The sequence below is a fragment of the Monodon monoceros genome, unplaced genomic scaffold (assembly GCF_005190385.1).
Source record: "Monodon monoceros isolate NGI ecotype Baffin Bay Population unplaced genomic scaffold, NGI_Narwhal_1 Super_Scaffold_16, whole genome shotgun sequence".
Classification (NCBI taxonomy): Eukaryota; Metazoa; Chordata; class Mammalia; order Artiodactyla; family Monodontidae; genus Monodon; species Monodon monoceros.
In genome coordinates, this window is record NW_021703772.1 from 3,375,727 (window position 1) to 3,402,036 (window position 26,310).

A 26,310-nucleotide genomic window follows, 5' to 3' on the forward strand; every position below is an offset into this window, starting at 1 on the left:
TAGAAGGTGTGTGTTCTAAGCCTCCATCCTCCCCACCAGGGACTTTGTTTGTCCCCGAGCCTGACTCACACAACCTCACGGGAAAGCCTCCTCTGATTTAAGCATGAGTGCCCCCGGCTTTGCTCTCTGTGCTGTGAGACCAAATCACAGAGGCCAGAGGTGAAGGGAACCCCCTCACCTTAGAGGTGAGGAAACAGGTGTCGAGAGGGGAGTGACTTGCCAAGGTCTCTGCAGGAGGAACCCACAGGTTTCAGGGAAAAGACCCACCCAAATGACAGCTGTGCAGGGTGACCCTAAGACCACAGAAGCAATCAGCCCCCAGGCCCTCCTGAGTATCTGAGTCCTGGCCTCTCATGGTGCCCTTGGGCCTTTTGAGGTGAGAAGAGGTCGGCTGTTGGGGACTGGCCTGAGTCCAGGCCCCGGGGTGGGGGGGGTTCTCACCACCTGCCAGTGGTGCGCTTTCCCTCTGCGTCACTGGTGGGGGGAGCAGTGCCCTCCCTCTGTGTGCTCTGGCTCAGGTCCGAGGCAGACAGGATTCTGGATGGCTCTCGAGATTCCCACACTAGGTGTCCACACGCTGGCTAATCCCCTCTTTTGAGGGTGCCCAGGGCCTGGATACAACGATGCCAACTCTTGAGATTAGGTCACAGTACATGCCAAAGGGGAAGAGGTTTTTGCCGATGTAACTAAGGTCCCTCATGAGCTGACTGTGAGTTAAGGAGAGGGAGACTGTGCCCGGTGGGCCTGACCTAATTAGGTGAGGCCGGTGATAGTGGGTCTGCAAGTCAGAGAGAGATCCTGATGGCCTCGAGGAAGCAAGCTGCCGTGTGTGAGAGGGCCTGGGGGCTTTTGGGGGCTCTAAGAGCTGAGAGTGCCCTCTGACTGGCAGCCAGTAGCAAAACAGGACTTCAGTCCTACAACAGCAAAGGACTGGGTTCCACCAAGATTACATGAACTTGCAGTGGACCTTGGGCTCCAGAAAGGATGCAGCCCTGCCGGCACCTTGACCGCAGCCTGTGAGACCCTGAGCACAGGACCCATTAGGCTGTGCCCAGATTCCTGACCCATGGGAACTGTGAGATAATAAGCGTGTGTTGTAGGCGACCGTGTTGGTGGTTGCTTGTTACAGGCTGACAGACAAGTACCCAGGCCCCGAGCCCCTATCCACCCAGAGGCTGTCAGAGTGCTGGGTCGGCTCTGCTCCAGGCTGCGGTGGGAGCATCGTGAACTTGGGGCTCTTTCCTCTGCACCCGGGAGTGACACGTCCTCCCCTGGGGCAGTCACTGAGGGTTCTGGGGCCACAGGTCACAGAATTCTTAATGCAGTTTTATTTCATAGTGATTAACCAGAACTTCTCCGCGAGGCCTCTTCCTCTGGAAAATTGAGGGACGGCTTCTCAACTTGTGTCCAGTGCGGGGACCTTGGTCTCCCGCAGTCACAGAAAGGAGGTGGGTGAGATGCCCGCTCTCTCAGATGCCTTCCTTCTACTCCCACTCCTCTGCGAGACGGACGCTGGGGACCTCGGAGGGCAGGGTGACCGGAGACCTCATGGCAGCGTCGGGAGGGGAGGGGACAGAGAAGACTGGCACGAGTGGCTCTTCTAGGGGTTTCCAGCCAGCCCCCTGACGTATCTGGGCTCCCCAGACCTCTCCAGGATCTTTGCAAGCCCCTGCCCTCGAGGGTGGGCAGAAAAGGCGTGTGCGCAGCTGTGAGCAGGGGGCCTCTGCGTCCCCGTTCCCCCCATCTCCCCCTCTGCCCGCCAGTTGGGACCCTCCCTAACATGGTCCATGGCGGCTGGAGAGTCACATGGGAGCTTTTTAAAGGACCCCCAAATCTCTTCTTTGGACAGGGTCTGGCTTTCAAACCTACTGTCCGACTGCGGGCACAAAACTCCCATTTGGGGTGTTAGATGCTGGTTATCAACTGTTTTGTCTCCTGCACTCCTGCCACAAAGCTGATCTCTACACCCCCCTCCCATCTTGTGCCCCTATCAACCTGCAGGAAGGTGGATGCTTCACGATAACTGGGGAGACGCCCATCCCCGTTAGAGAAAAGCATCTTCACCTGCATCAGAGCTGGACCCGCTGTCACACGGGTTCTCTGGGCAGAGCAGCGCGTTAGCACCCAGACCTTTGGTTCCCGGTCTGCGGGTCGGGGATGAGGACATCATTCAAAAGGGGAGAGGGGTTCTCAGTCTCCAAAGTGACAGGACAATTATGTGGTGGTACCCGGGGAGGTGGCTGCACCCTGGACGAAATGATTGTGTGGGGGAAGAACCCCTGTCCCCAGGGTGGTGTGGGTGGAGCCGAGAGAGGCTGGCCCTGGAGGGATGGTGGGAGGGAGTTCCCACTGGAACCTACACAGTTGTCCCCTCCAACAGAAGACCCCAGGACCCCGCAGGGCGCGGGGGAACCACGGAGCTGACAGAGCGTGTCTCACTGAAATTAAGGTGAGTCATGAGAACATAAAGAAAGCCAGCTTTCTGCACACTGTGTCTGCAGACAGATTCGTGGCCCACAAATTTCTACCTTTCTCAGCATCTGGCTCCCCCTTCCCCAGTGCTCGGAGACTCTGAAAATCTTATCTCAAAGAGGCTATTCCATCATTGCTGAGGCGGGAAATTCCGCAGCTAGAGTCGTGTGAAGAATTTGGGAGGACGAGGAAAATGTCCCCTTCCCTCGTCTTGTGCCTAGACCCTGCCACCTCCGGGAGATGCAGTCAGGCTGCTGGGAGAAGGCATCAGGGAAGTACAGCCCCCCACCCCGAGGCATCCAGGCAGGATGGGTTGGTCTGACCCCAGGACCAGCACACCCTGCCTTGCCCCTGGTTCCAGGCTCAGGGCCCCCAGCGCTGGCGCCCAGCTGTTTGTGGCAGGAATGAATTCATTTGACCCAAATACTTCCTTCTCTTCTGGGCTACTAGTTTCAAGCGCAACAAAGAGCCCCACAGCTCGAGGGAGGAGCAGAAGGAAATAAATCAGCATTGAAATGCGACTCGTAACAAAACTGAGAAACTCAGGCGCAGCTGGGTGACCGGATGGGAGCGTGACTTCCAGCAGGTGCCCAGGTGCACCCGCAGCGCCTGCATTAAGGTCCAGCCTCCCGCTGCCCCAGGTGACCACCTGACCACGGCAGACCTTGCCCTGAGAGCCTCTCGGGAAGGGAGGAAGCCTTGGGGGAGGGGCTGGGCATCGCCTTGGCCCAAGGCTGCTGCCTCTCACCTGTTTTCTGTGAGCCTCTGCCTGGCCCCGGGGCCACGGCCACGCCCCAGCCCGCCTGTTGAGGGAACAAAACTTTCCCCTGGCCAGAAGCGGGGAGAAAGGGGACACACGTAGGGGCCCTGTGGGACCCGGTGATGATAGGGTGTCAGGCTCTCTGGAAGTGACCAGGCCTAGGGAACAGGTGAGTCATTGTTTAAACTTCTGCGTGCTTTGTCAACTGTGTGTGTGTCTTTGTTTAAACTTCTGTGTGCTTTGTCGAGTGTGTGTGTGTGTGTGTGTGTTTGTGTGTATCTGTGTGCGAATATCGATGTGTGTCTGTTTGTATCTGTGTGTCTGTGTGCATGTATGTGGGTGTGAGTGTATCCGTGTGTGTCACGTGTGCCTGCACCTTTGTGTCTGATGTGTGTCTGTGCACGAGCCCCAATGCACAGAATCAAAAGGATGAAGTGAAGAGCCAGGAGTGTGTCCTCCTGAGTGCCAGAGGTGTCCTTGCTCGTCTCGATGGCTTTGCTAGGTCAGGGTCCTGGAAGGAGATTCCTGTTTAAAGAGTGGCCTCTGGGAAAATCCAGTTAAAGGCTTGAACGTAATGAATAGGAGCCCTTACAGGAATCCATTTCAAATGGATCACGGTGCCCAAGTGCTACCTACTGACCTCAGAATAAACAACTGCACAGTAATCCCTGCGTTCCTTACACGCCTGGGCGGGGAGAGCTGGAGGGGGACGTGCTCGCTGGCGACGAACTCGGCAGATCAGACGCTTCCCTGGAGCGACCCTCCCCCAGGAACACTGGTTTGGACTTGCAATCTCTCCTTTTTCCCTTGGTGCAAGGAGATGAGCTTGTCAGAAATGAAAAGCCCGAAACCGAAATGCTCCGCAGGGTGTCCCTGTTGGCCCCGATCACGAATGTGGCATTCTTGAGATCGTCTCTGCGTTTAGAGACACTTCAGTAACCCTGTCTTCATGAAATTCCAGGGGCCGGGTCAGGAGTCACATTTTTCAGTTGGAGTCCTCTCTGAACAGAGGGCTTCAACCTCTAATCAACGTGTAGTCACACGAAAACTCATACATGAAAATGCTTACTGCAGTCTTATTTATTACAGAGAAAAAACAATTAAAGCCAAGTAAAAATCCAGTAACAGAGAAATAGTTCAGGAAATTGGAATCATTGTAGGGGTATTATGTGGTCATTAAACACACATAGGTCAAATGCGTCTACAACATATGCAGTAATGTGGAAAACCGCCCTTCAAATGTCTTACTTTTTTTTTTTTAATGTAGGATGCATAATTTTATGTTAAAATGATGGTTTGTTTTTAAGATTCTTATACAAAAAATTAGAAGAAAGTAGGCAAAATACCATCCCTCGTTGTATTAAGGGTGTGGGATTACGGGTAATTTCATTTTTTTCATATTGATAATTATGTGTTTATATTTATTGAAAAATAATGATTTTAGATAAAGAGATGTGTCACCTGTATGTGGTATCACAGTAATGGCATGTTTATTCATACTCCACCGATTTTGGTTAATTCAGACATGTTTGGGGCTAAAGATTTTCTTGACTTAAGGAGAGTTTTATTAATTAGTGCACATAAATAGCAAGGAAAACTTAAAGGGGTATCTTTAAATACTTGAGAATTGCTGTAGGTGTGTTAGAAATTTCTCTTTATGTAAAATTACAGCACAAATCAGTGGAATGTCTGCTTCTAAGCAGGTGCCTTAAGTACTTTCGCAAGAAACAAGGTATTAGCCTGGGGTGGCACAGAAACCTGCGGAATTCCATTCTTAAAAGCGTTTCTTTTTTTCCAGCTTTATTGAGACAATTGACATATATATAACATGGGGTAAATTTAAGGTGTGTTACGTGTTGATTGGGTACATTTACATATTGCAGAAACACCTCCACCCTGTCACATAATTACCATTTCTTTTTGTGGTGAGAACACTTAAGATCTACTCTCTTAGTACTTTTCGGGTGTATAATACCATATGAGCTTTAATCATCACGCTGTACATGAGATCCCCAGAACCTGTGAATCTTACAATTGAAGTTTGCACCCTTTTACCAATATCACCCCACTTCCCACACACACCCCAGCCTCTGGTCACCACCACTCTACTCTCTGTTTCTCTACATTAGGCCAAAAAAAAAAAAAAAAAAAAAGTGGTTTATAAGTGAGGGCTTGCTACTGAGCTGACTGTCTTTTGGGCAATGAGGTCCGGCCAGCGGCTCCCCGGCAGGCTCATTGCACCAGCGGTTCTTGATGTGGGTGGAGCGCAGGTCCTGCTGCCTCTGTAAGTGACTGAAATGATGCTCGTGCCTGGTGAACCCAGTGTGGACGTGAAGGCAGCCTGTTCTGGCTTAAAAAAAATTTTTTTTTAAAATTTGTTTTATTGAAGTCTAGTTGATTTACAATGTTGTGTGAATTTCTGCTGTACAGCAAAGTGATTCAATTATACATATATATACATTCCTTTTCATACTCTTTTCCATTATGGTTTATCCCAGGATAGTGAATATAATTCCCTGTGCTATACAGTAGGACCTTGTTGTTTATCCATCCGTTATATAATAGTTTGCATCTGCTGACCTCAAACTCTCAGTCCATCTCTTCCCCGCCCCCATCCTCCTCCTTGAGCCTGCTCTGGCTTGGACTCCTGCATCTTTCTCTTAGAAAAGCTGCTGGGCCTCTCTGTAAGGTGGGGTAACGCCAGGACCCCCGGAGGCTTCTTGTTCTGCTTCAGTAGAAACCTGTGTGCAGCCAAGCCGTTCAGGGCCCTGAGCACACGGTCACCCTGCGTCTCAGTGGAGATGGCGGGTCCATTAGCCTTGGTCCCCCCCTCCCCCGTAGTGTTGTAGGGCAAGGGCTCCCTGCCCAACAAGCATAGAAGCAACACTATGGCACTGGCTTTTGAGAAAAGACAGAGGTTTAATTCGAGGTCGACCGCCAAGGCTCTCAAACGTGTCTCTGCAATCCACGTTTGGGGCAAAATTTAAGAGCTTCGGGGAATTTTAAACTTGGAAGCGAACTGTCTAGTCTTGAATCAGTCCCTATAAGCTACGTGCGCGCTCCAGGAAGCCAGGTTTTCCTTATTAAAGGACCTGTCCTTCCTAAAGGGCTCTGGTGGCAACATTTCTATTCTTTGAGTTCCCTAGTCTGGAGCTTTTTGGTTTGGGGGTCATCCTGGAGACGTGGGCTCCCGCCTTGCGCATGCGCAGTGCTGTCTCTGTACCGTAACTCCGGCTTTGATTAGTCAACCCACCTCTTTAAGGAGGCAAAACCACTTTAAGTTGGTAAAGGTTTTACGTGCTTTTACAGCAGCCTCATCTGAATACGTTGTCTGAATCTGAATGCCGGGTTGCCTTTAAACCTGTAACTTTCTGCTTTTCTTGGTCACTCGGGCTGAGCTGCCTGGAGGAAGCTGGTCCCAGCACCTGCTGGATGCCCCTCCTCTGGTCTCTCTTTCTGCAGAGATCCCAGCCTACTTTTTCTTTTCTTTTTTTTTTCTTTTGCGGTGCGCGGGCCTCTCACTGTTGGCCTCTCCCGTTGCGGAGCACAGGCTCCGGACGCTCAGGCTCAGCGGCCATGGCTCACGGGCCCAGCTGCTCCGCGGCATGTGGGATCTTCCCGGACCGGGGCACGAACCCGTGTCCCCTGCCTCAGCAGGCGGACTCTCAACCACTGCGCCACCAGGGAAGCCTCCAGCCCACTTTTTGGCAAGCTCCCTGGGGTTGGACTGGCCGTGCAAACTATGCGGTGGAAACAGCATGTCTGTCTAGTTATGACTTGCTAAGCCAAACCCATGGATATGCACGAGACATTTATTGAGCACCTACTGTAATCTCAGTGAATACTGTCTTTGCTTTCATGAGCAGTTATAGCCCGACGAGAGAGAGAACCAAGAAAAAAATAATTCTACGAATTAAGGGAGAGCTGGAAACAGATCATTTCCATCAAGTAGAGGAACAGGGAGCTGTAGGCCCCACGATGCAGAGACTTTTCTCTCTTTTATGAACTGCTATTTATGGGGACTGGACACACGATCGGGGGTGAGGGGGTGGGGTAAGGGTGGCAGCTGTGAGACCAGACAGGAGGCTGTGGGGGGAGAGGGATTTGCATCAAGGTGAACGGAGAGAAGAGAGCAGACGTAGCAGCTTCACAGTAAGGCAAATTCCCCAGATGATTAGCCGTGGGGCCAACAGATAAGCAGCTCTACAACCTCTGAACTTCGAGCCAACATCTTTTTGTTATCTTTCCTGCGGCTTCAGTCCTCATTCCGGACTCTGATTTGCCCTTTGGCCTGTAGAGCTGAATCATAGGCTGTCATTTTATCCCTGGAGGGCCAGCCACTTTGGGGGGGCACCCCCATTTGTTCCTGGTGTTTATTTTATTTTGCCTTTGAGTTTAATTTCTACCAGTGGATCAGAAATCTGCAGAAGGGCTGCTTTGAATTCCTGCATGGGTGGTGGGTTCTGGAGAGAGGACTGGCCCCTGCAGAACTCCATTCCCCAACCCCCGGGGCAGCTGTGGGTCTGCGGGATGCAGAGGAAGTTGCAGGGTGCCCTGGCGGGATGTCATCCGTTGACACAATTAAGCATCATCCCCGATGGTGAAACTTGAGAGCATCCCGTGGAAGATGGGGTTCCAGACATGCTTTCCAATAACCATTCAGCTCTGCTGTGTCCCTTTCGCCAGGGAGTGGATGGGCCTGTGGGCCCTTCTCTGCCAGACCCTGTAACTCCAGTCACCTTCTGTTTAGAAAGTCTTGTTGGTATTTAGGACTCCGTCCTGTTTGCTTTTAAACTTTGATCCCAAACTCGATTCTTTTCCTTTTGTCCCCACAGGGCAGACCAGACCAGTCTGTGGCTGTGGCTGCTTGTTGGGGACAGTGAGGAAACAGGGTCTGCTTCCTACTGCTCTCGCTTTTCTCCCTCCCTCTTCAAAATCCCTTCCCTTCCTCCATTCCCACCCACTGCAATGAGGTGGGAGAGGCTCTGTTCACTGGACGGGCTAGCTCTGAGGTGGATTTGGATATATTTCAGGGGAAGTTTTCTCTAGATGCAATCCAGATAGCAGACGAAGACAAAATAATAACAGTGGAATGCCACCGGTTTGCAGCCCCCGAATGAGACAGTGGACATAGGGACAGTTTTCAACGGCTGTTGCCTCCTGAGGAAATGCCCACCACACTCACGACAGTATTCTTGCCAAAAGATAGCCTATATCCAATCAGATTTCTGTTCTGAGCCACCAAGCTACAGAAAATCAGGGTTCAAGGGAACACATTCAATGACAACTTAGGGATGCAATCAGCAAAATCCAGACTGGAAACTACAAGGCAATCTGATTTCTTCAACAAATAAATTACAGAGAAAAAGAGGATGCATGTACATATACCGGGATTTGCAGGAGAATTAATAGGATGTCTAGGAATTCCCTCAAACTAATCTTCGGAGGAAGGGGGGTTTGGGGATGTGGGTTAAACAAGATTGGCTACAGCTGATTCTTGTGGAGGTGGATGATGGAGATCTGAGGTCCACCAGAACGACCTCCATCCTCTCTGTTCTGGTACATGCCTGAAATTTTCTACAATGAAAACATGTGCAGGGTTTGCCCAAATTAATTTTGATCACAGAGCCGTTTTTCTCCAGGGCATATCACTGTGGGTTCTGAGGCTTTCAATACAGTGGGAAGGAATGCAATGTTTTGAGATCCTTGAAACACCAAGCTTTTTTGTAAATAGATTTTCTTGAAACACCAATTTGAATCCATGAACCACAGCTGAGAGAGTGCTGTACATTTTAGGTATTTCAGAACCTTTTTGGAATAAGTCATAGGTTTTTCAAAAGTGAGAGGTGATGGAAAGAGGGCAATGAGCCAGTATGATGACTAGCACACAATCACTACTTTGCAGGGTACGAAGCCGTTCATACGCATTGGCCCCTGCCGGGCACCGTGGACACGCTTTGCAAGCACCTCACAACACTTTCACCCTGTCCGGGGGTGAAAACCTCTACTTCCCACTTAAAATAGGGAAACCCAGTGTGTGCTTTGTGCCAGTCCTCTCAGGAGGCAGCCGTCATGGTGGAAGAGACACCTCACTGGGAACAAAAGCTTTGGTATGAAATTTGGGCTCCGCTATGGATAAGCCTTCCGTTTCTCTGTGTCCACTCATTCATTCAGTCAGTCACCCATCCATTCATTCACTCACTCATCCATTCATTCACTCATCCATTCATTCACTCACAGCAGGCGTATATTATAGCTATTGCCCGCCCCACTTTCCAGAAGGGGAGATGGGGTGTCGAGTGGCAAGCCAGGTGCCTCTGACTTGGAGCTGCCTTCCATTCAAGGCTGTCTGTATTCATCCAGGGCAGCAGCGTCCCGGGGGCGCACTTGCTGAGATTATTCGGCATCTGACATTCAGCCTCCGTCCATCATTGTCTCTCTGCAGGGCATGGCGCAGGTGGATGAGGCCCCCCGGCCCGGGGCTGCCCTGGGCCAGGCCTGCATCTTCAAGCTGGTTCTCCTGGGCAGTGGTTCTGTGGGCAAGTCCAGCTTGGCTCTCCAGTATGTGAAGAATGATTTCAGGAGCATCCTGCCGACTGTGGGATGTAAGTGACGCGACAGGGCCCCCTTCCTTCGTCTCCTGGTGGGGGAGCCAGGGCTGCTGACCCACACGTGGGGCACCTGGGGATGAGGCCGCCTGGGAATTTCCCAGGCTCTCCTGGAGCCTCGGGCAGTGCCTGGCACGTGCAGGGAGGGCATGAGGTCTACCCCAGGCAGGCATGCACACGGGATCCAGAACCCAGACAGGTTTCAGTTCAGCTGGAGTCTGCGGGGGCCGGGGAGGGGGCGGGTAGTGTATCCGCGACAGAGTTTCTGGCCCCGAAGGGTTGGGTGTGTGAGGGCTTCTGCTGGTGGAGGGAGGAGCCCAGAAGAAGAACCTGCCCCCAGGCTCTGCCACTCAGCCCTCTAAACAAGCCGGCCTCTCACCCTGGCTGGTTGCTCTCCTGCTAACGCTGCTCCCTTTCTGCCTGGACTCGGCTTACCCACCTGGCCTGGGCTGGCGGATAGGGTGGGTGCTGTAGGAAGGGACGGCAGGGAGGGAGGCCCCTCTCACTGCACTGCTTAAAGAGGATAGCAAGTCATGGCTTTCAGAGGGGAGGGACTTTGGCGCATCTGTGGACAACTGGTCTCCTTCACATCCTGTCTGGGGGTGAAAAGCCCCACTTCCCACCTAAAATAGGGAAACCCAGTGTGTGCTCTGTGCCAGTCCTCTCAGGAGGCAGCCTTCATGGTGGAAGAGACACCTCACTGGGAACGAAAGCTTCGGTTTGAAATTTGGACTCCGCTATGGATAAGCCTTCCGTTTCTCTGTGTCCACTCATTCATTCATTCAGTCACCCATCCATTCATTCACTCACTCATCCATTCATTCACTCATCCATTCATTCACTCACTCAGCAAGTATCTGTTGGGTGTGGCCTCTGTCCCAGGCCCACATTAGGTGTGGAGGATTCTCTAAGATGCCAAGCAGACACACCAACATAGAAACAGAGCACAAAATTCAGCAAACGGTATTAACTCCTTGGGAGCCCTCAGTCTTCTCAGAAGGGTGGTTCCTGAGTCCCTGAGGAATATGCGGCCCGAAGGGATCTGCCAGGGCCAGGCCCCCAGAAATAGTGGTGAGAAGGGCACAAGCAGGGTGAAGGGCTGGCCCCAGGACGGGAACGCGGGGAGAGCTGGTAGAGACCGTGGATTCAGGCCGGCTGAGGGGCACGCAGGGCCACCTCTTCTCCATCAGCAGGAAAGTTGACACCGCTCACCCGTGATATCAGACCGGGCTTTAAAAAAATACGACAAAGTGCCAAGTCTGGCTTCAAGGTGGGTTTCGCTGAGAGTAGAGACCACAGAAGGGGGCCAGGCCAAGCTGGGATTTCGAGGGCCGTGTGCCTGGGTGTGAACCTGGATTCCAGTTCAGGGGAGGGAGACAGCAGGGACCAGACCGGGCGGCTTGTCGGGCTGGATCTCACTCTAAGACCGAGGTCTGAGGCCACGGCTCCCAGGGCCCTGCTTGTTTTTGCAAATAAGGTTCTATGGGGACACAGCCCCGCTCATGCCTGTGTATCCTCTGTGGCTGCTTTCCCTCTGGAAGGGCGGCTTTGGGTTGATTGCTGGCAACGGTGACAGTACATCCCTCGAAGCCTAAAATGTTTACTACAGGGAACTTCCCCCCAAAAGTTTAGGACCGCTGCTCGAGAGCCAGTATCCCGGGAGGCAGCGGGTGGCCAGGGGGTGGGCTCCAGCGGGCATAGAGTGGCCTGGGGACTCACGGTGAGCCGAGAACTTAGCTCAGTGGGCCCAGGGAGGCCTGCCACTCTGACCTACCTTGTGGGGCAGAAGAGGCCCCACCCACAGAGCCAGGCCGAGGCTGCGGGCGGCGCTGGCATTCTGTATTTCCGGGGAGGGAAAGGGGAGCGCAGACAAGTTCGCTAACTCTCCCAAGCGAGAAACCCGCAGGTCCAGTGCGCTGCAGCTCATGGACGGTGGGTGGGGTGCCCTGTCTCCCCAACCTCAGTCACCTCCACCGCTTCCTTTAGCTCCAGCAAGTCGGGGGCCAAGCTGTCACCCTCCCCAGGCTGTCCAAGTCACCATGCTCTTCAGGGGTCCTACGAGGGTCAGGAGGGTGCACAGAGGCTGGGCTCGGGTCAGGGTGGGGGGCCTTTGCTTGGGTGGCAGGCCAGGATGCACCCTCTCCACCCTTGGTCCTCTGCCCGGCCCCGGCCGTCCTCCTCCTGCCCGTGCCCCTCCCCCAGGCCCGAGCTCATCTCCCCAGGACCCTGCCTCTGCCCTGGGGCTGGTGCCCTAGGCCTTGGCTTCCTGGGCTGCCGTGGGAGGGTGTGGATCAGTGTTGTGGCCCGCAGCCCTCTAGGTGGGTTTAGCGGTCCTTTATTCAATCAGCAACCAGCCTATTTATGGAGCACCTACTAGGTGCCAGCCACTGAGCTGGGTGTAAGGGACGTAGAGATGAGTGCGCCCTCCTTTGCTTTGAGGAGCTAAATCCCCTGTGGGAATGACCGTCTCCGCCATGTACATCTCTGGGCCTACTTCACGTGCCTTGTGCACCTTGTGATGTTCTTACGACCTTTGCAGGTGGATATTATAACGATTATTAAGTTTTTATAAAAATAAATAAATGATATTACTTATTATAATATGATATTTAATCACATATTATATTCTATGTGATTTTATTAATTATTATGCTATGATAATTATTATATTATTATAAAAGCAGACACTCCCCCCTTTTTTGTTTTTTCTGGTTTGGCCACGCCGCACAGCAGGTGGGATCTTAATTCCCTGACCAGGGATCGAACCTGCGCCCCCTGCTTTGGAAATGCAGAGTCTTAACCACTGGACCTTTATTTTATTTATTTTTGGCTGCTTTGGGTCTTCGTTGCCACACACGGGCTTTCTCTATTGCGGCAAGCGGGGGCTACTCTTCGTTGTGCTTCTCATTGCGGTGGCTTCTCTTGTTGCAGAGCACGTGTTCTAGGCCCACGGGCTTCAGTAGCTGTGGCATGTGGGCTCAGTAGTTGTGGCTTGCGGGCTCTAGAGCGCAGGCTCAGTAGTTGTGGCGCATGGGTTTAGTTGCTCCGCGGCATGTGGGATCTTCCCGGACCAGGGCTTGAACCCGTGTCCCCTGCATTGGCAGGTGGGCTCTTAACCACTGTGCCACCAGGGAAGTCCCTCTGTTGTATCCCTTGAGGCGGAACCAGGACCCTGGCCCAGGGCTTCTCTATTTGCTTCTTGGCTGCCCCTCCCTTGTCTCTGTATCCCCTCCCTTCCGTGATTAGCAACGGTTCGAATCTGCCCTCTGGAACTCAGGGAAGGTCATGGGGGCTGGAGTCTGTTCCCTACAAACAAAAGCGGGGGGCATGGAAAGGCTTCTGTGCCCAGGAGCCCCACAGGGTCCTGCTTGGTTTCAGTTGTCACCCTTTCCTGCTGCCCCCTTTCCTCAGACGGCCACCCTCACACTCCCGAGGGCAGGGGTGGGACCAGGGCCTGGCATGTCTTTGGTGGTGTTGCCTTCAGAGCAGGCCAGCTGCAAGATACTCCAGCCCTGGGGAAGAGCGGGGGTCCCTGGGCCTCTCCAGAGGGTCTGGATCTGTCGGTGAGTGTGTGGAGTGGCCCCGCAGTGGAGGGTTACACAAGCACTGGGCACAGCTGTGCAGAAGAGCGCCCGGGCTGAGACACGGTTCCAGCCACCCTGCGGCAAGACCTGTCCTTCCAGAGGAAGCCGGAGCCGTAAGTGTGGCAGGCGGTGACAGACTCTTGTACCCGAAGCAGAGCCAGAGTGGAATTGAGCACAGCCTCCCGGGGGCGTGGCCTGCTGGGAGGAGACCAGAACCCCCTGAACTCCTGGCTGCCCCAGCACCACAAAGCCCGCCAGGCCCATCTGAGAGAGGGGCTGGCAGGGGAGGTGGGCAGCTGCCAGACGTGCTTATGGTGGCTGGGAGCTTGGAGCACCAAGAGCTCCCGCAGACCCCTCATCCTGGAATCCTGAAAGGCAGCAGCAGGGGAAATTCCGGCCCAGTTCCCTGCCCTGCACGTTTTAGTGACATCTTTGGAGGGGTGGTGACATCTAGTGCTTGTGTTCAGATTTGCTGGCAGAAGCCAGTTTGGACCAGCTGGGCCTTGCCTGGGGCAGCGAAGGTGCGAAAGGTGCTGGATTTCACCCCACCTCCCTTCCCTGCTGAATGAAACATTGCTGGAGCCCAGGTGACCCTGAGAAGTCACCCATGTCGTGTTCCCTTCCACCAGGAAGCAACTCGTGACTTTTACAGAAAAGAGAGCGCTGCAGAGAGGGCTTCAGTGAGCAGGATACGCCGTTTATTTAAATTAAAAGGTCAAAAAGCAAAACATTTCCTTGTGTTGACATTTAGTTGAGACATCTTTTAATTGGGGGCAGCAGAATGCAAGTTGAAGAACAACCCCCAGTGAATTCTCTTGTCATTTGTTGCCCACTGGGGGTCCATTCAGCTCAGCAAGTGGAAGGCACGCCCACTTCCAGAGGCTGGGGAGGGGGCTGGAAGCGTCCCCAAGTGTCCCCACCGCTGGGGCTCCTGTGTTGAGGTCTGTGCTGGGGTCAGAGGAGGCTGGAGCCCTGCTTTGTGTCACCATATAAAGCAGTGCCAGGTGGCCCCGGTTCAGAGTATCGTCTGGTAAAAATGTGCTGGTGTGTCATCTCCACCAGCGTATTCTAGAAACGTGGACAATTCCGGGTTCTGGGCCTGGTCCTGCTCCCACACCCCAGCTTGTTGCCAACATCATTTCAGGAAAAATCTCCCAGTCTGTTTGAATACCTCGGAAGTTTATTTTTTAATCACTTTTTGGCTTTAGCTGTGAACAGGTAGAAAATGTGGTCAGTGGGTTTCTGAACAAGGAAGGTAATATATGTGGGCTCTTTTGTGGGTTGGAGCCAGGAGTTCACGGGGCAGGGGGTGGAAGTTTGCTTTGGATACCAGCCCAGGGGCCCACCTGGGGGGTCTGTGTCTCTCTCCAGGGGAGACGAGGTGCTGCGGTCTGTGAATATCCAACAGCCACTCATGCCACATCATTGCTTGGTGTGAAAACCCTGCGCTCCTTGGAAATCGGTTGGGATTTTACATTGATTTAAACTCAACCACCAGCCATCGTTTTCAGAGTAGAAAAGGAAAGTATCAGAAGCTAAGATTGTTAAGCAAAGGAGGCAAACCTGAATTTTATGCCCACCTGTAACCTGGCAGTGATGACTTTTAGGATGAAACCAAAATCGCACGCAGAAGTGTGATTTGACCTGATAGCAAACAGACAAAGGGTGTGGATCAAAGGCTGCTGTTCCCAGACAGTGAGCCGGGAGAGTGGAGAGGGAGGGGAGGAAGGGGCGTCAGGTGCCACACCCTGCACCTCGTCTCTTTTCTCCCGGGTTTGACAACCGCCCTGGGAAGAGGGCACTGTTGACTCTTGGTAAAGGAGGAAGCTGGGATCTCTAAGGTTGAAGCAAGCCGACAGAGTTTGTTGCAGCTGATAGACTTCCCTCCAAGGCCCAGGCGTGGCCCTCACCCTCAAGACCTCAACAGTCTTAATGGAGCTTCTGTCCTGCTCAGTCCTGACAGTAGCCCTGTATGAGCTGGGAGCTGTCAGTCCTACTGTTGAGCTGAAGACGGCAGCTTTGTTTGACCTGGTGTGGTGCTCTGCTGGGCTGTCATAATAAACACCACAGACTGGGTGCCTTAAATAACAGACGTTTATTCTCATAGTTCTGGGGGCTGGAAGTCCAAAAGCGAGGTGTTGGCAAAGTAGTTTTCATCCTGAGCTCTCTTTTCTTGGCTTATGGGTAGCTGCCATCTAGGTCACTGGCTGTGTGCTTCCATGGCCTCTTCTTTGTGTTTGCATGGAAGGGAGGGGAGAGAGAGCAGACAGATAGACAGAGACAGAGAGACAGAGAGAGGAGACAGAGGGAAGAAGACAGAGAGAGAGACAGTGAGAGAGAGGGAGTGCATACTTACAGAGGCACTAATCCCATCCTGAGGGCCCCACCCTCATGACCTCATGTAACCCTAATCGCCTCCCAAAAGCTCCATCTCCAAATACTATCATGCTGAGGGTTAGGGCTTCTATATGTGAATTTTGGGAGGATACAATCATTCAGTCCCTAACACCTAGGAAGTGTATCTGACTTCAAGTTTGTGGACGAGCAGAAAAATGCAGGATGTGCAGGCAGAGGGTGGATCAGCGGTTTCCATTTAGGAGTCACCCCAAACTAGATTCTCATGAGAGAGAATCATGATCTTACCCTTTCTATGCTAAAAATCTCAGCCCAGACTTGTCTCTTATTCTCTGTCTGTAGCAGATTGAATTGTGTCCCCCAAAAGATTCGTCCTTCTCCTAATTCCCAGTGCCTATGAATGTGGCTTTATTTGGAAAAAGGGTGTTTACAGATGTAACTAGTTGAGGATATTCCTGGATTTCGGGTGAGCCCTGAATCCCATGACCAGTGTCTCTGTAACAGGAGAACACAAAGATGCAGAGGGGGTGGCCATGTGAAGACAGAGGCAGAGACGGGAGAGATGCATCTACAAGCCAGGGACCACGGACGGTTGCTGGTCCCCACCAGGAGCCAGGAGGGGGCGTGGAACAGATTCCCTCTCAGAACTTCTGGAAGGAGCCAACACTGGAAACACCTTGATTTTGGACCTCTGGCCCCCAGAACTGAAAGGATAAATGTCTGCTGTTTTTAGCCACCCTTTTTGTGGCTATTTGTTATGACAACCCCAGGGCACTAACACACTGGCCTTGGAGTGAAAAATTTAACTTCAAGCATGTGGCTACATTTACCAGAATCTCCCAACAAGCTTCCAACCCAGCCCGGGTCTGGGCAGGACAGAAGCTTTGCCTGGAGTCTCACCCCTGGCCCCTCCCAGTCCCTGGTCTAGTTCTGTATATGACATACCCCATACGCTATGGGGGCTGGGATAAGGTCAGGGACCATGGCTGTAGTTTCCACTTGGAAGGTTCTTCATGGACATGAAGAAACCTGTAGGCCCCAGCTTCCCAGGACTGGCTTTCCGGGAAGGTGCCTCATTACCCTGATGACTATTCAAGAAACACAGCCCTTTTCATTGTGTCAGAGTTGCTGAGGGAAGATAAACTGATGAATGTCCATCCTACCTTTATGTTCCCTACCTGAGCAGCTAGAATTTATCATGCTGCTCTTGTTCAAATATACATCTTATAAATCCTTGATAACTGTTGTGTAATGAACACTTAAAGAACTAGAAACGTCAGTTTTGTAAGTGGTCTCCATGTGTTTTGTTTTTGTTTTTGTTTTTTGCGGTACGCGGGCCTCTCACTGTTGTGGCCTCTCCCGTTGCGGAGCACAGGCTCCGGACGCGCAGGCTCAGCGGCCATGGCTCACGGGCCCAGCCGCTCCGTGGCATGTGGGATCTCCCCGGACCGGGGCACGAACCCGCGTCCCCTGCATCGGCAGGCGGACTCTCAACCACTGCGCCACCAGGGAAGCCCAGAACATCTTTTTTAAAATTTATTTTATTGAAGTATAGTTGGTTTCTGCTGTACAGCAAATGACTCAGTTATACATATGTATATTCCTTTCCATCCTTTTCCATGATGGTTTATCACAGGATATTGAATACAGCTCCCTGTGCTCTACGGCAGGGCCTTGTTTATCCATCCTGTATATATACTAGTTTGCATCCATCCCTCCTCTCCCCCTTGGCAACCACAAGTCTGTTCTCTATGTCTGTGAGTCTGTTTCTGTTTTGTAAATAGTTCACTTGGGTCATGTTTTAGATTCCACATATAAGTGATACCATATGGTATTTGTCTTTCTCTTTCTGGCCTACTTCATTTAGTATGATAATCTGTAGGTCCATCCATGTTGCTGCAAATGACATTATTTCATTCTTTTTATGACTGAGTAATGTTCCATCGTATGTATGCACCACATCTTTATCCATTCATCTGTCGATGGACATTAAGTTGTTTCCATGCCCTGGCTATTGTGAATAGTGCTGCTGTGAACATTGGGGTGCGTGTATCTTTTTGAATTATAGTTTTGTTCGGATATATATGCCTAGGAGTGGGATCGCTGGATCACATGGCAACTCTTATTAGTTCTTTGAGGAACCTTCATACTGTTTTCCATAGTGGCTGCACCAATTTACATTCTGGGGACAGAACATCCTGGTGTTAGTAAATAACTATTTTAAAGTCACAACACTTTGGAAAGCTATGCTAAGGGGAAAACAGTCTTCAAATGAAAGGTGGATTGCCCAATATGTTGAATGAATGGTTTGGGGATAGACCTTTTGTTGCGTGTACTTATTAAGCAGGGACAATAATGCATAAAAGTCCTTGCTCTCCAGGTGCTCCCTGTCACCAGGGGTGACAGGTGAGAACACAGAAGTCTACCTGTGCAGTGGGTGAGTGATGAGCACAGGCGGGCTGCTGTAGACCACTCCCAGGGAAGGGGGCCCCAGCACTGCCCCAAGGGCTCACACTCAGAGACCCGGTGGACATGTAGGGAGGTGGGGAAGAGGAAGGATTCCAAGCAGAGAGGTCAGTGGAGAAGGGAGGTCAGCAGGGAGAGGTGTGGGTCAGGCCGGGGGGTTAGCAGGAGGCCAGGAAGGTTGCAGGGGAGGAGCTGGTGTGACCGTCGGCATGCCAGCTACCTCGCTGGACACCCACGGGGTGACCCTGGTTGTCAGAGACCCTTCCATGCCTCACATAGTCCAGAGGGTTTGAATAGGACCCTGAGAGTCTATCTTCCCACCCAAAGCCTCTGTGGAATCTGCAAAGGTCTGCAGCAAATTCCTTGCAACTCTTTGCTTTTTCTGGAAAATGCCATCTTCTAGAAGAGGTGTTTGCTGAGCCTTCCCCACTGAGGGTGACAGGAAGCACAGGGCTGGCTGTCTCTGGCTGGTTTGCTGAGCCCAGGGTTCACGCTGGTCCAGGCTGAGCCGTGGATAAAGACCTCGTCCTCCATGTAAAACTCCTTCTGGGCTTCTGTTTCAGGTGCGTTCTTCACAAAGGTGGTGGATTTGGGAGCTGCGTCTCTGAAGTTTGAGATTTGGGACACGGCTGGCCAGGAAAAGTACCACAGTGTCTGCCACCTCTACTTCAGGGGTGCCAATGCTGCGCTTTTGGTGTATGATGTCACCAGGAAGGTGAGGCTCACCTGGGTGTGTCCCCGCCCTCCCAGGCACATGGACGCAACCTTCTGGCGGCATTATGTGACTGACCTGTGCTGGTGCTTTATGTTAAAATCGTGAGCACCAGTGGAGAATCCTTCAGTGCAAGTCAGTCACCTCCTCCAGGAAGCCCTCCCTGACAACCCCTTTGCCTGCTGCACAGTTAGGTTTGCGCCCCTCCGTGGTCCTCTTGGAGTACCCAGAACAGTGCAGCCCCATCCGTCACTCACGATTCCTTGGGTGCCCACTGAGCTGGTGAGGGGGTGTTATGGAAGCAGGACACCGCCCCTGGCTGCATATCCACTCTACAGGGTATCATCGGGCCAAACAGAAGTGAGCTGTTGCTTACTGCACCAGCAGGGAAGGGTGGGGCTCTATGGGAGTTGACAGGAGGGGCACCATACTTCCTGCAGGAAGGCTCTAGCTGAGACGTTGGCAGAAACAGGATTAGCCCTGTTGGGCAGGGCCGGGCAGGGAGGTGGCGGTGGGCATGTGAGCAGCGGGGGGGTGGGGGGTGGGGGGTGGGGAAGGGAGTTCTGGTCAGAGGGCAGCGCTGGTGGAATTAAGGAGGTCGAGTGCCGTGCATGGAGCCCCTGCAGTGCTGAGAGCAGGCCTACTGAGTCAGCATGGCTGCTGGGGAGAGGGGCTGCATGGGACCCAGCGCAGAGGCCCCGTTCCCGGGTCTGTGGGGCGCTGCAGTTAGGATCAGGGTTTGGGGTGACAGCCACTTCCCCACAAAGTGGTCCTTGGGGGCATGCGGGAGCAGAGGCCTCTAGAGCTCCAAGTCTGACTCGGAACTTCCTGCAGCCCCCAGCCTCCTGCTGGCTGGGTGAGGACAGAGCTGCCTTCGGCCCAGACCACCCGAGGCCAGAGAAAGACCAGCCACCCCTGCTCAAGGGGCAGAACAGCCCTTGGGGCCCGACATAAGGCCAGTTGGATCATGTGCCGTTTTATGTTAAAATCGTGACAACCAGTAGTAGATTCCTTCAGTGAAAGTTGGTCACCTCCTCCAGGAAGCCCTCCCTGACAGCCCCTCTTCCTGCTGCACGGTTGGGTTTGCGCCCCTCCGTGGTCCTCCCAGAGTACCCAGAACAGAGCACCCCCATCCATCCCTCACGGTTCCTTGGGTGGGTCACTTGGATCCTGTGTTTTACGCAGGGTAGCCACCGACACTTGCCTTGTCTTTCCTGGGACAGCTGAGGAAGACCATCGGGTTTGCCTGACAGTCCTGTTTTCCTTTCTCAGGCTTCCTTCTGCAAGGCGCGGCAGTGGCTGAAGGACCTGGAGGAGGAGTTCCACCCGGGAGAAGTCGTGGTGATGCTGGTCGGCAACAAGACGGACCTTAACCAGGAGCGGGAGGTGACCTTTGAGGTGGGCCTGCAGTCGGTCATTATGTCCCCGGTGCGGGAGTGGGGAGGGACCCCAAACACACACGCCCACCTACCCACACAGTCATACACACACACACACACACACACACCACACGCGCACACACACACATACCACTTTAGCTTCCCTCCTGGGCAAAGGTTTTTGGTCTCTCCTGGGAAGGTCAGCCCCAGAGGTGGCTGCTCCTGGCTGCGGGGAGAGCTGCGAGCATGACCGCAGCCTCCCGAGGGCTGGCAGGGGCGGGCGCAGTGCAGGGAACGGTTTCCATGAGGAAACCATGACGCTTCCCACCCTCGCTCCTTCTTTGAGTAATGCAGGTCTCAGATCTTTCTCTTTGTGTTCAATAAACTGTTCAAGAAGGGGCAAATCCAAATTTTTTGCTAGGAAATGAGCAAGGGAGAGAGAACCCGAAAGCTGCATCTCTTCTGTAAAATGACCAACAGCAGAATAAATGCTCTAGGTAGTTGCTTGTAAAGTGGGGAGAGCCTGAAGCAGGGAGCAAGGGGTTTGCGCACGTGTGTACAGGACGCACGTGTGTGTACAGGACACGTGTGTGTACAGGACGCGTGTGTGTACTGGACGTGTGTGTGTGTACTGGACGTGTGTGTGTATACAGGACATGTGTGTGTACAGGACGTGTGTGTGTACCGGATGTGTGTGTGTGTACAGGACGTGTGTGTGTGTACAGGACGTGTATGTGTGTACAGGACGTGTGTGTACAGTGGTGTCTGTGTGTGTGTATGTGGGGATGGGTTTTAGGAGAGGCTCTGGGAGGAGGGGCAGATGAGGGGAGAGAAGGACGGGGAGGGTGCTGGGCTACAGCACAGGGCAGGAAGGGGAGGGAGTCTGGGGGCAGGGGGCGGCCAGCGGAGGCCGCGCTGAGTAGGCGCTAGGGCTCAGAGGCAGAGATCCCAGTGCTGGTGTTGGGACTGGGGTCTTTATTCCGGGGCAGCCTTGAGTCCCTGGGGTGGGGACCTGATGGGTGATTTAGGAAGAGCGTGTGGGGCCCAGGTCAGGCCGAGTTGGGAGACGGGGCCTGGGTGGGGAGACCCACTGGAGGCCAGGGGCCCAGCTCAGGGGCGGGAGGGGCCTCCTCTCCGCTCTCCCAGGACCCCTGCCCGCGGGAGGGGGACCCCGTGGCTTAGACTGCATGGAAGCAGCCACCCTGGGGCCTGGGCTGTAGACCCTGGGCCCCCAGACCCCACCCTGGCTTCTTGTTCCGTCTGAGCTCCCACTGAGCTGGGCCTTGGGGGCGGGGGGCAGACCCCGGAGCCGCAGGTGCCTCGGCTGGGGCAGAGGCCAAGCTGACCTGTGGCCAGTGCAGCTTTTACATTGATTTGGGGGCTTTTCATCTCAAAATAATTTCAGAATTACAAAAATTGTTGCAAAAATAGTACAAAAAGTTCCTGTCGGCCCTTCTCCAGCTTTCCCAAATGTTAACATCTTACGTAAGCTCGGAACAACGAGCAAATCAGGAAACGAACGTTCAAACTACTTTACAGCTCTTGTTCAGATTTTATCATTTTCCCACTAATGCCCTTCTCTTGGTCGCAGGAAATCTGCTCCTAGATTTGGCCGTTGAGAGCTCTCCCCTCCTGGCCCTGTCACCCGCCCTGTTATTCTTTGAGCGCTTCCTTCCTTTCTGGCTCACCAAGTTGTTCCAGGTTCACCTTTGTCCTTTCTCGGCCCCAGCCCTGGAATCAATCATTTCCCCAAAGAGCCCTGGTTCCTAGTGCCGGGGAATGAGTTTAGGAGTCAAGATCTGTGCACTGGATGTGCTCATTCCACGGGGGGTGAGGTAACCGTGGCTCCCATCGTGGGGAGCCTCCAGGACAAACTGGCAGATGGAGGGCTGGGGACCTGCAATTTGGGGGCCAGAGGCTCATTGGACCCGAGGACAAACCCCTAAAATGACCCCATCTGGAACCCCCCAAGCTAGTTGGGCAAAGGGGGATGTTTGAGTTTCATTCATGTGACCCAGATATGAGCTACCTGAAGTCACCGAGTCTTCAGCTGTACCAGGTCACCTTGTCCTTTAAAATACAAGTAATAATGTCCCCATCCCTCTGTGTCTGGGAAAGGGCTGAGAAGCTCGTTGGGGGGTGGTGAAGAGCAAAGCCCTGCGGGCCAGGCTGGGGGTGGGGGGAGTAGACACCGCTGGGTGCCATGCTGTGGGCACGGTCGGCCCAGCCCCCAGGGCCCGGCTCAGCATCAGGCACTGAGCACTGCGCCTCCTGGGAGGGTCGGGAGGCGAGAGGCCTGCACGGGGAGGCCCCCAGCTCCTCCTTCACCCCGGCCTTCCCATGAACGCTTCTCTGCTTCTTGGCCACACGAGCAGCCCTGGTGTTTCCCAGACGCCCTTGCTCTGTACACCCTTCACTCCACGTAGGCCGGACCCCTGTGGGACGGTGGTGGGGGACCCAGAGAAGGGCCGGGCTCCCAGCAGGCTGTCCCCACTCCCGTTCCACGTTTCCTCTGTTCTCACTTGGTTTCAGAGTCCACCGGTGCCAGAGAGCCGTGGTAGGGGTGGGAACCTCGCCAAGGAAAGCATCCTCGGACCCCGCTGCGGGTGCCGGGCTCCCCTGCCAGCGAGCACACTCCCTGCCCTGCTCCCTGGTCTGGGCCCCCTTCTCTGGGAGCCCCAGAAACAGAACTTGAGGAATGACGTTCTCTGCTGGTGCAGTTGTCTCTCGGTGTTTCTTGGGTCCTCCTGTTAGAAGGCGTCTAAGTGTCCTTGGGAAAATTCCAATGATTAATGTGGGCTTTCCGTGGCCGTTTCCGTCAGGAAGGGAGGGAGTTTGCAGAGAGCAAGGGGTTGCTGTTCATGGAAACCTCGGCCAAACTGAACCACCAGGTGACTGAAGTCTTCAGTGCTGTCGGTGAGTGAGCAGCCTCCGACCCCAGAGCAGGGGGTGGGGGCACCATCACTGGGTCTTCAACAGGTCTTCTTCTCTGGCAACCTGGGACCCAGCAGAACGTCCCCAGGGCCTGGAAAGTGGGCAGGAGTCAAGGGCCCGTGTTTCCTGCTTCCTGGAAAACATCAGGGAGGGTGGGACCCTGGGGGATGCCACGTGTGCAAGGCGAGTGCTGGGCTGGGTTGGGGGATTTTCCTCCCAACCAGGCCACATCCTTCTCCTGTCGTCCACAGCCCGAGAGCTTTTGCAGAGACAAGAGAAGAAGGAGGGCCAGAGGCAGCAGGGAGATGCACGGCTGGCTCTGAATGAGACGCCCCCGGGGCGGGGCAGATGCTGTGCCCACTAGAAGGGGCGACTCCAGGAAAGGCCGTGGGGAGGATGCGCCCAGCCCACAACCCACTGGTCCTCAGGGTGAGCCACCGCCAGCTCCAAGTCGCTTGTGGTACTTATCCTGATTCACTGTGGAGGCTGGCTTGCTCCTGAGTCCTAGAGGCTCTGCAAGAGGGCCTCTCTTAGAATAACCACCTCCCAAGCTGATGGGAATCATTCAGGAGAGGGTCCCGTGTCCAAGGCTCCCAGAGGCTGTCAGCTCCACCTCTCAGACACCAGATACCGACTGAATCCCGGATGTCCTGGGGGGTGGGCACACGTGACCCTGCCCTTAGCTACCTGGTCACCGGACACTGGAGAATGAAATGGTCAGAGGGGAAATAAAGATCGAAAAATCACCCAGCATGCACTTGGTGTTGGGTAGGGGGCTGCCCGGGGGCTTGGGGCCCCCCTGCTCCTGGGAGGTGGGAGAGGAGACAGCAGGCCCAGCTGCAGGGGGCAGTGCCAGGGAGAGATGGCGTGACCATCATGGGGCTGGGCCCGTCGTCACTGGATCTCTGTGAGGTTCCCCCGAAGGACGGTGCCTGACAGAGGGCAGCTGGGGATGGGGGTGGGGGAGTCAGGCCCCCTACTCTCTGCTCCTCGCTGTGAATGCGAGGTGGTGCTTGTGCAAAGCGCGCCAGGACTCAGACTTCAAGCTGAGGTGCAAATTGTATCGCGTATGAGTTTTTCTCCGAAAAGTAAACTGATTTCTATCATGTGGTCCTTTTTGTTTTTCCAAATGTTTTTTAATTGTGGTGAAAGTCACATAATATGAAACATACTATTTTAAGCACATTTAACTGTACAGTTCGGGGGCGCTAAGTGCATTCACATTGCTGTGCAATCCTCACCATCATCCTCCTCCTGAAGTTTTCACTTTCTTAAACGGAAACTCTGTCCCCATTACACCCCGAGTCCCCATTCCCCCTCTCCACCTCCCCTCCGCCGACCCTGGAATCTATCAATGTACTTTCTGACCCTATGAATTTGGCTATTCTGCGTACCTCGTGTAAGTGCAATCAAACAGTATTTGTCTGCACCTACTGTCTATTGGAATGCATTTTTAGGGTTAACTTTATATCACGTGGTCTTCGGTGAGTTCGTAAGCTGGGGGTCTGTTCCTGCACATCCTCTAGGAGGGCCCATGGTGAGTAAATACTGAGGGGCCCCAGGCGCGGGCTGTGGCTGAGGTGGGCACAGGACATCTTTCTGGTGGTGACACATCATGTGCTCATCTCGTTCCTGCCTTTAGAGAGGCCCGATGGCTCTTCTGTATGAAATTTTAAATAAGACGACATTGTCATCCCCCTGAAAAAGGTGGCTTCACTATATCAACTGTAACTTCTATATCAACAGAAACGTAAAGCATCCTTCCCCGTTGACGCTGAGCTCCTGGATGTCCCAAAAGCACTCACACGGTCTTTTTTCCTAGACAATTTCCAGGTGAAACCTGACAACTTGGTGCCGTGTGCCCTGCAGTTTCTGACTGCAGTGAATTTTTGTATGCGACTGTTCCCTTGTAGGTGAAGTACGTGAGGTGTGAGCCCCTCTGTGTAAGGCGGAGTCCTCATGCTGTCTGTTCCCCCACGCTGGGGTAGCAGGGCTGGGATCCCTTCTGCCAAGCGCGGGACCCACTTCAGAGGTGGCAGGAGGCTGAGGTGGCCCCTGGCCACTAGATGGCGCGCCAGCATCGCTGAAGGCAAACCCCACCGCCCCTGGTCTTTGCGTCCTGAATGCTGCTTTGCTGACAGTAAGGCTTTCAGAGGAGTATCTGACCCATCCACGATGAAATAGGGAGTGGGGAAATAATATTTGTAGGATGCCCACATTTCTGATTTTTTTTTCTCTCGTCTTGCCAGGCTAGTAACACTGTGCTAGAATTTATTATTAAAACATATTCTTTGACTCATTGCCACTTGGCATCCGTTCACGCTTCCCTCCCTTCCCCCAAGATGGGATGGGGTGCGTTGTGATCCTGGAGCTGGGTTCCCCATTGCCGGTTGTGATAGCCCCTTTTCCTCCCCTTCTCCCCCACGAGGCAGGTGGGGCTCAGCCCTGCAATGGAATCACCTGGGAGCCTTTGCAGGCAGCATCCCTGTGCCCACCAGAAGCTCTGGTTAAATCCGTCTGCAGTGCGACTTGAGCCCTGGGAGTTTTGAGCCCTCCTGGTGATCTAATATTCAGATAAGGGGGAGCTCTGCCATGAGGGCAGGGGTTCTGTCTGTCCTTCCTCTCGTGGGGCTCCTGGTGCCTGGTACGATGTCTGGTACATGCCAGGCACTCAACAAATATGTGTCCAAGAAAGGACAGGAGCCGGTATTCCCAGTGATGTAAAGAAAAGGCATGTTCTTCTACAAACAGCCTCCACCCCAGCCACCGCAGACGTTTATGGAAGCCTCTCTCTGCGTCAATGCTTCTCCCACCTGATCTCAGCCCGTCCTGGACCGTGAGGTGGTGGTAGGGGGCGTGGGCGTAGAGCCTGGGAGGCGATGAGCCCGTGGGGTTGCAGGTGCTCAGGGGAGGCTGTTGGGTGAGCTCGCCGTCCTGCCCGCATCCAGGGAAGCCGCTCCAGCCCTTCTCATGAGCCGGGCTGTGTGTGTGCGCGTGCGTGCTCGTGATGGAGGGAGGAAGCACAGAGAGGACGAGAAGC

At 53.7% G+C, this 26,310-nt stretch overlaps 1 protein-coding gene across 2 annotated transcripts; it reads left to right on the forward strand.

Annotated features, from left to right (window-relative positions):
- The first annotated feature begins 3,050 nt into the window (after window positions 1–3,050).
- RAB17 (RAB17, member RAS oncogene family) lies at window positions 3,051–25,781 on the forward strand. Of its 2 annotated transcripts, XM_029226161.1 has the most exons (6): window positions 3,051–3,401; window positions 9,678–9,837; window positions 18,809–18,960; window positions 20,230–20,355; window positions 23,159–23,252; window positions 23,522–25,781. In XM_029226161.1, the coding sequence occupies exons 2-6, from the start codon at window positions 9,681–9,683 to the stop codon at window positions 23,632–23,634; spliced, it is 642 nt and encodes a 213-aa protein (XP_029081994.1). In that variant the 5' UTR covers window positions 3,051–3,401; window positions 9,678–9,680; the 3' UTR covers window positions 23,635–25,781. The 2 variants fall into 2 exon arrangements, with proteins under 2 accessions (XP_029081994.1, XP_029081993.1); XM_029226160.1 differs by lacking the exons at window positions 23,159–23,252; window positions 23,522–25,781 and having other exon boundaries at window positions 20,230–21,018.
- Window positions 25,782–26,310: the final 529 nt, after the last annotated feature.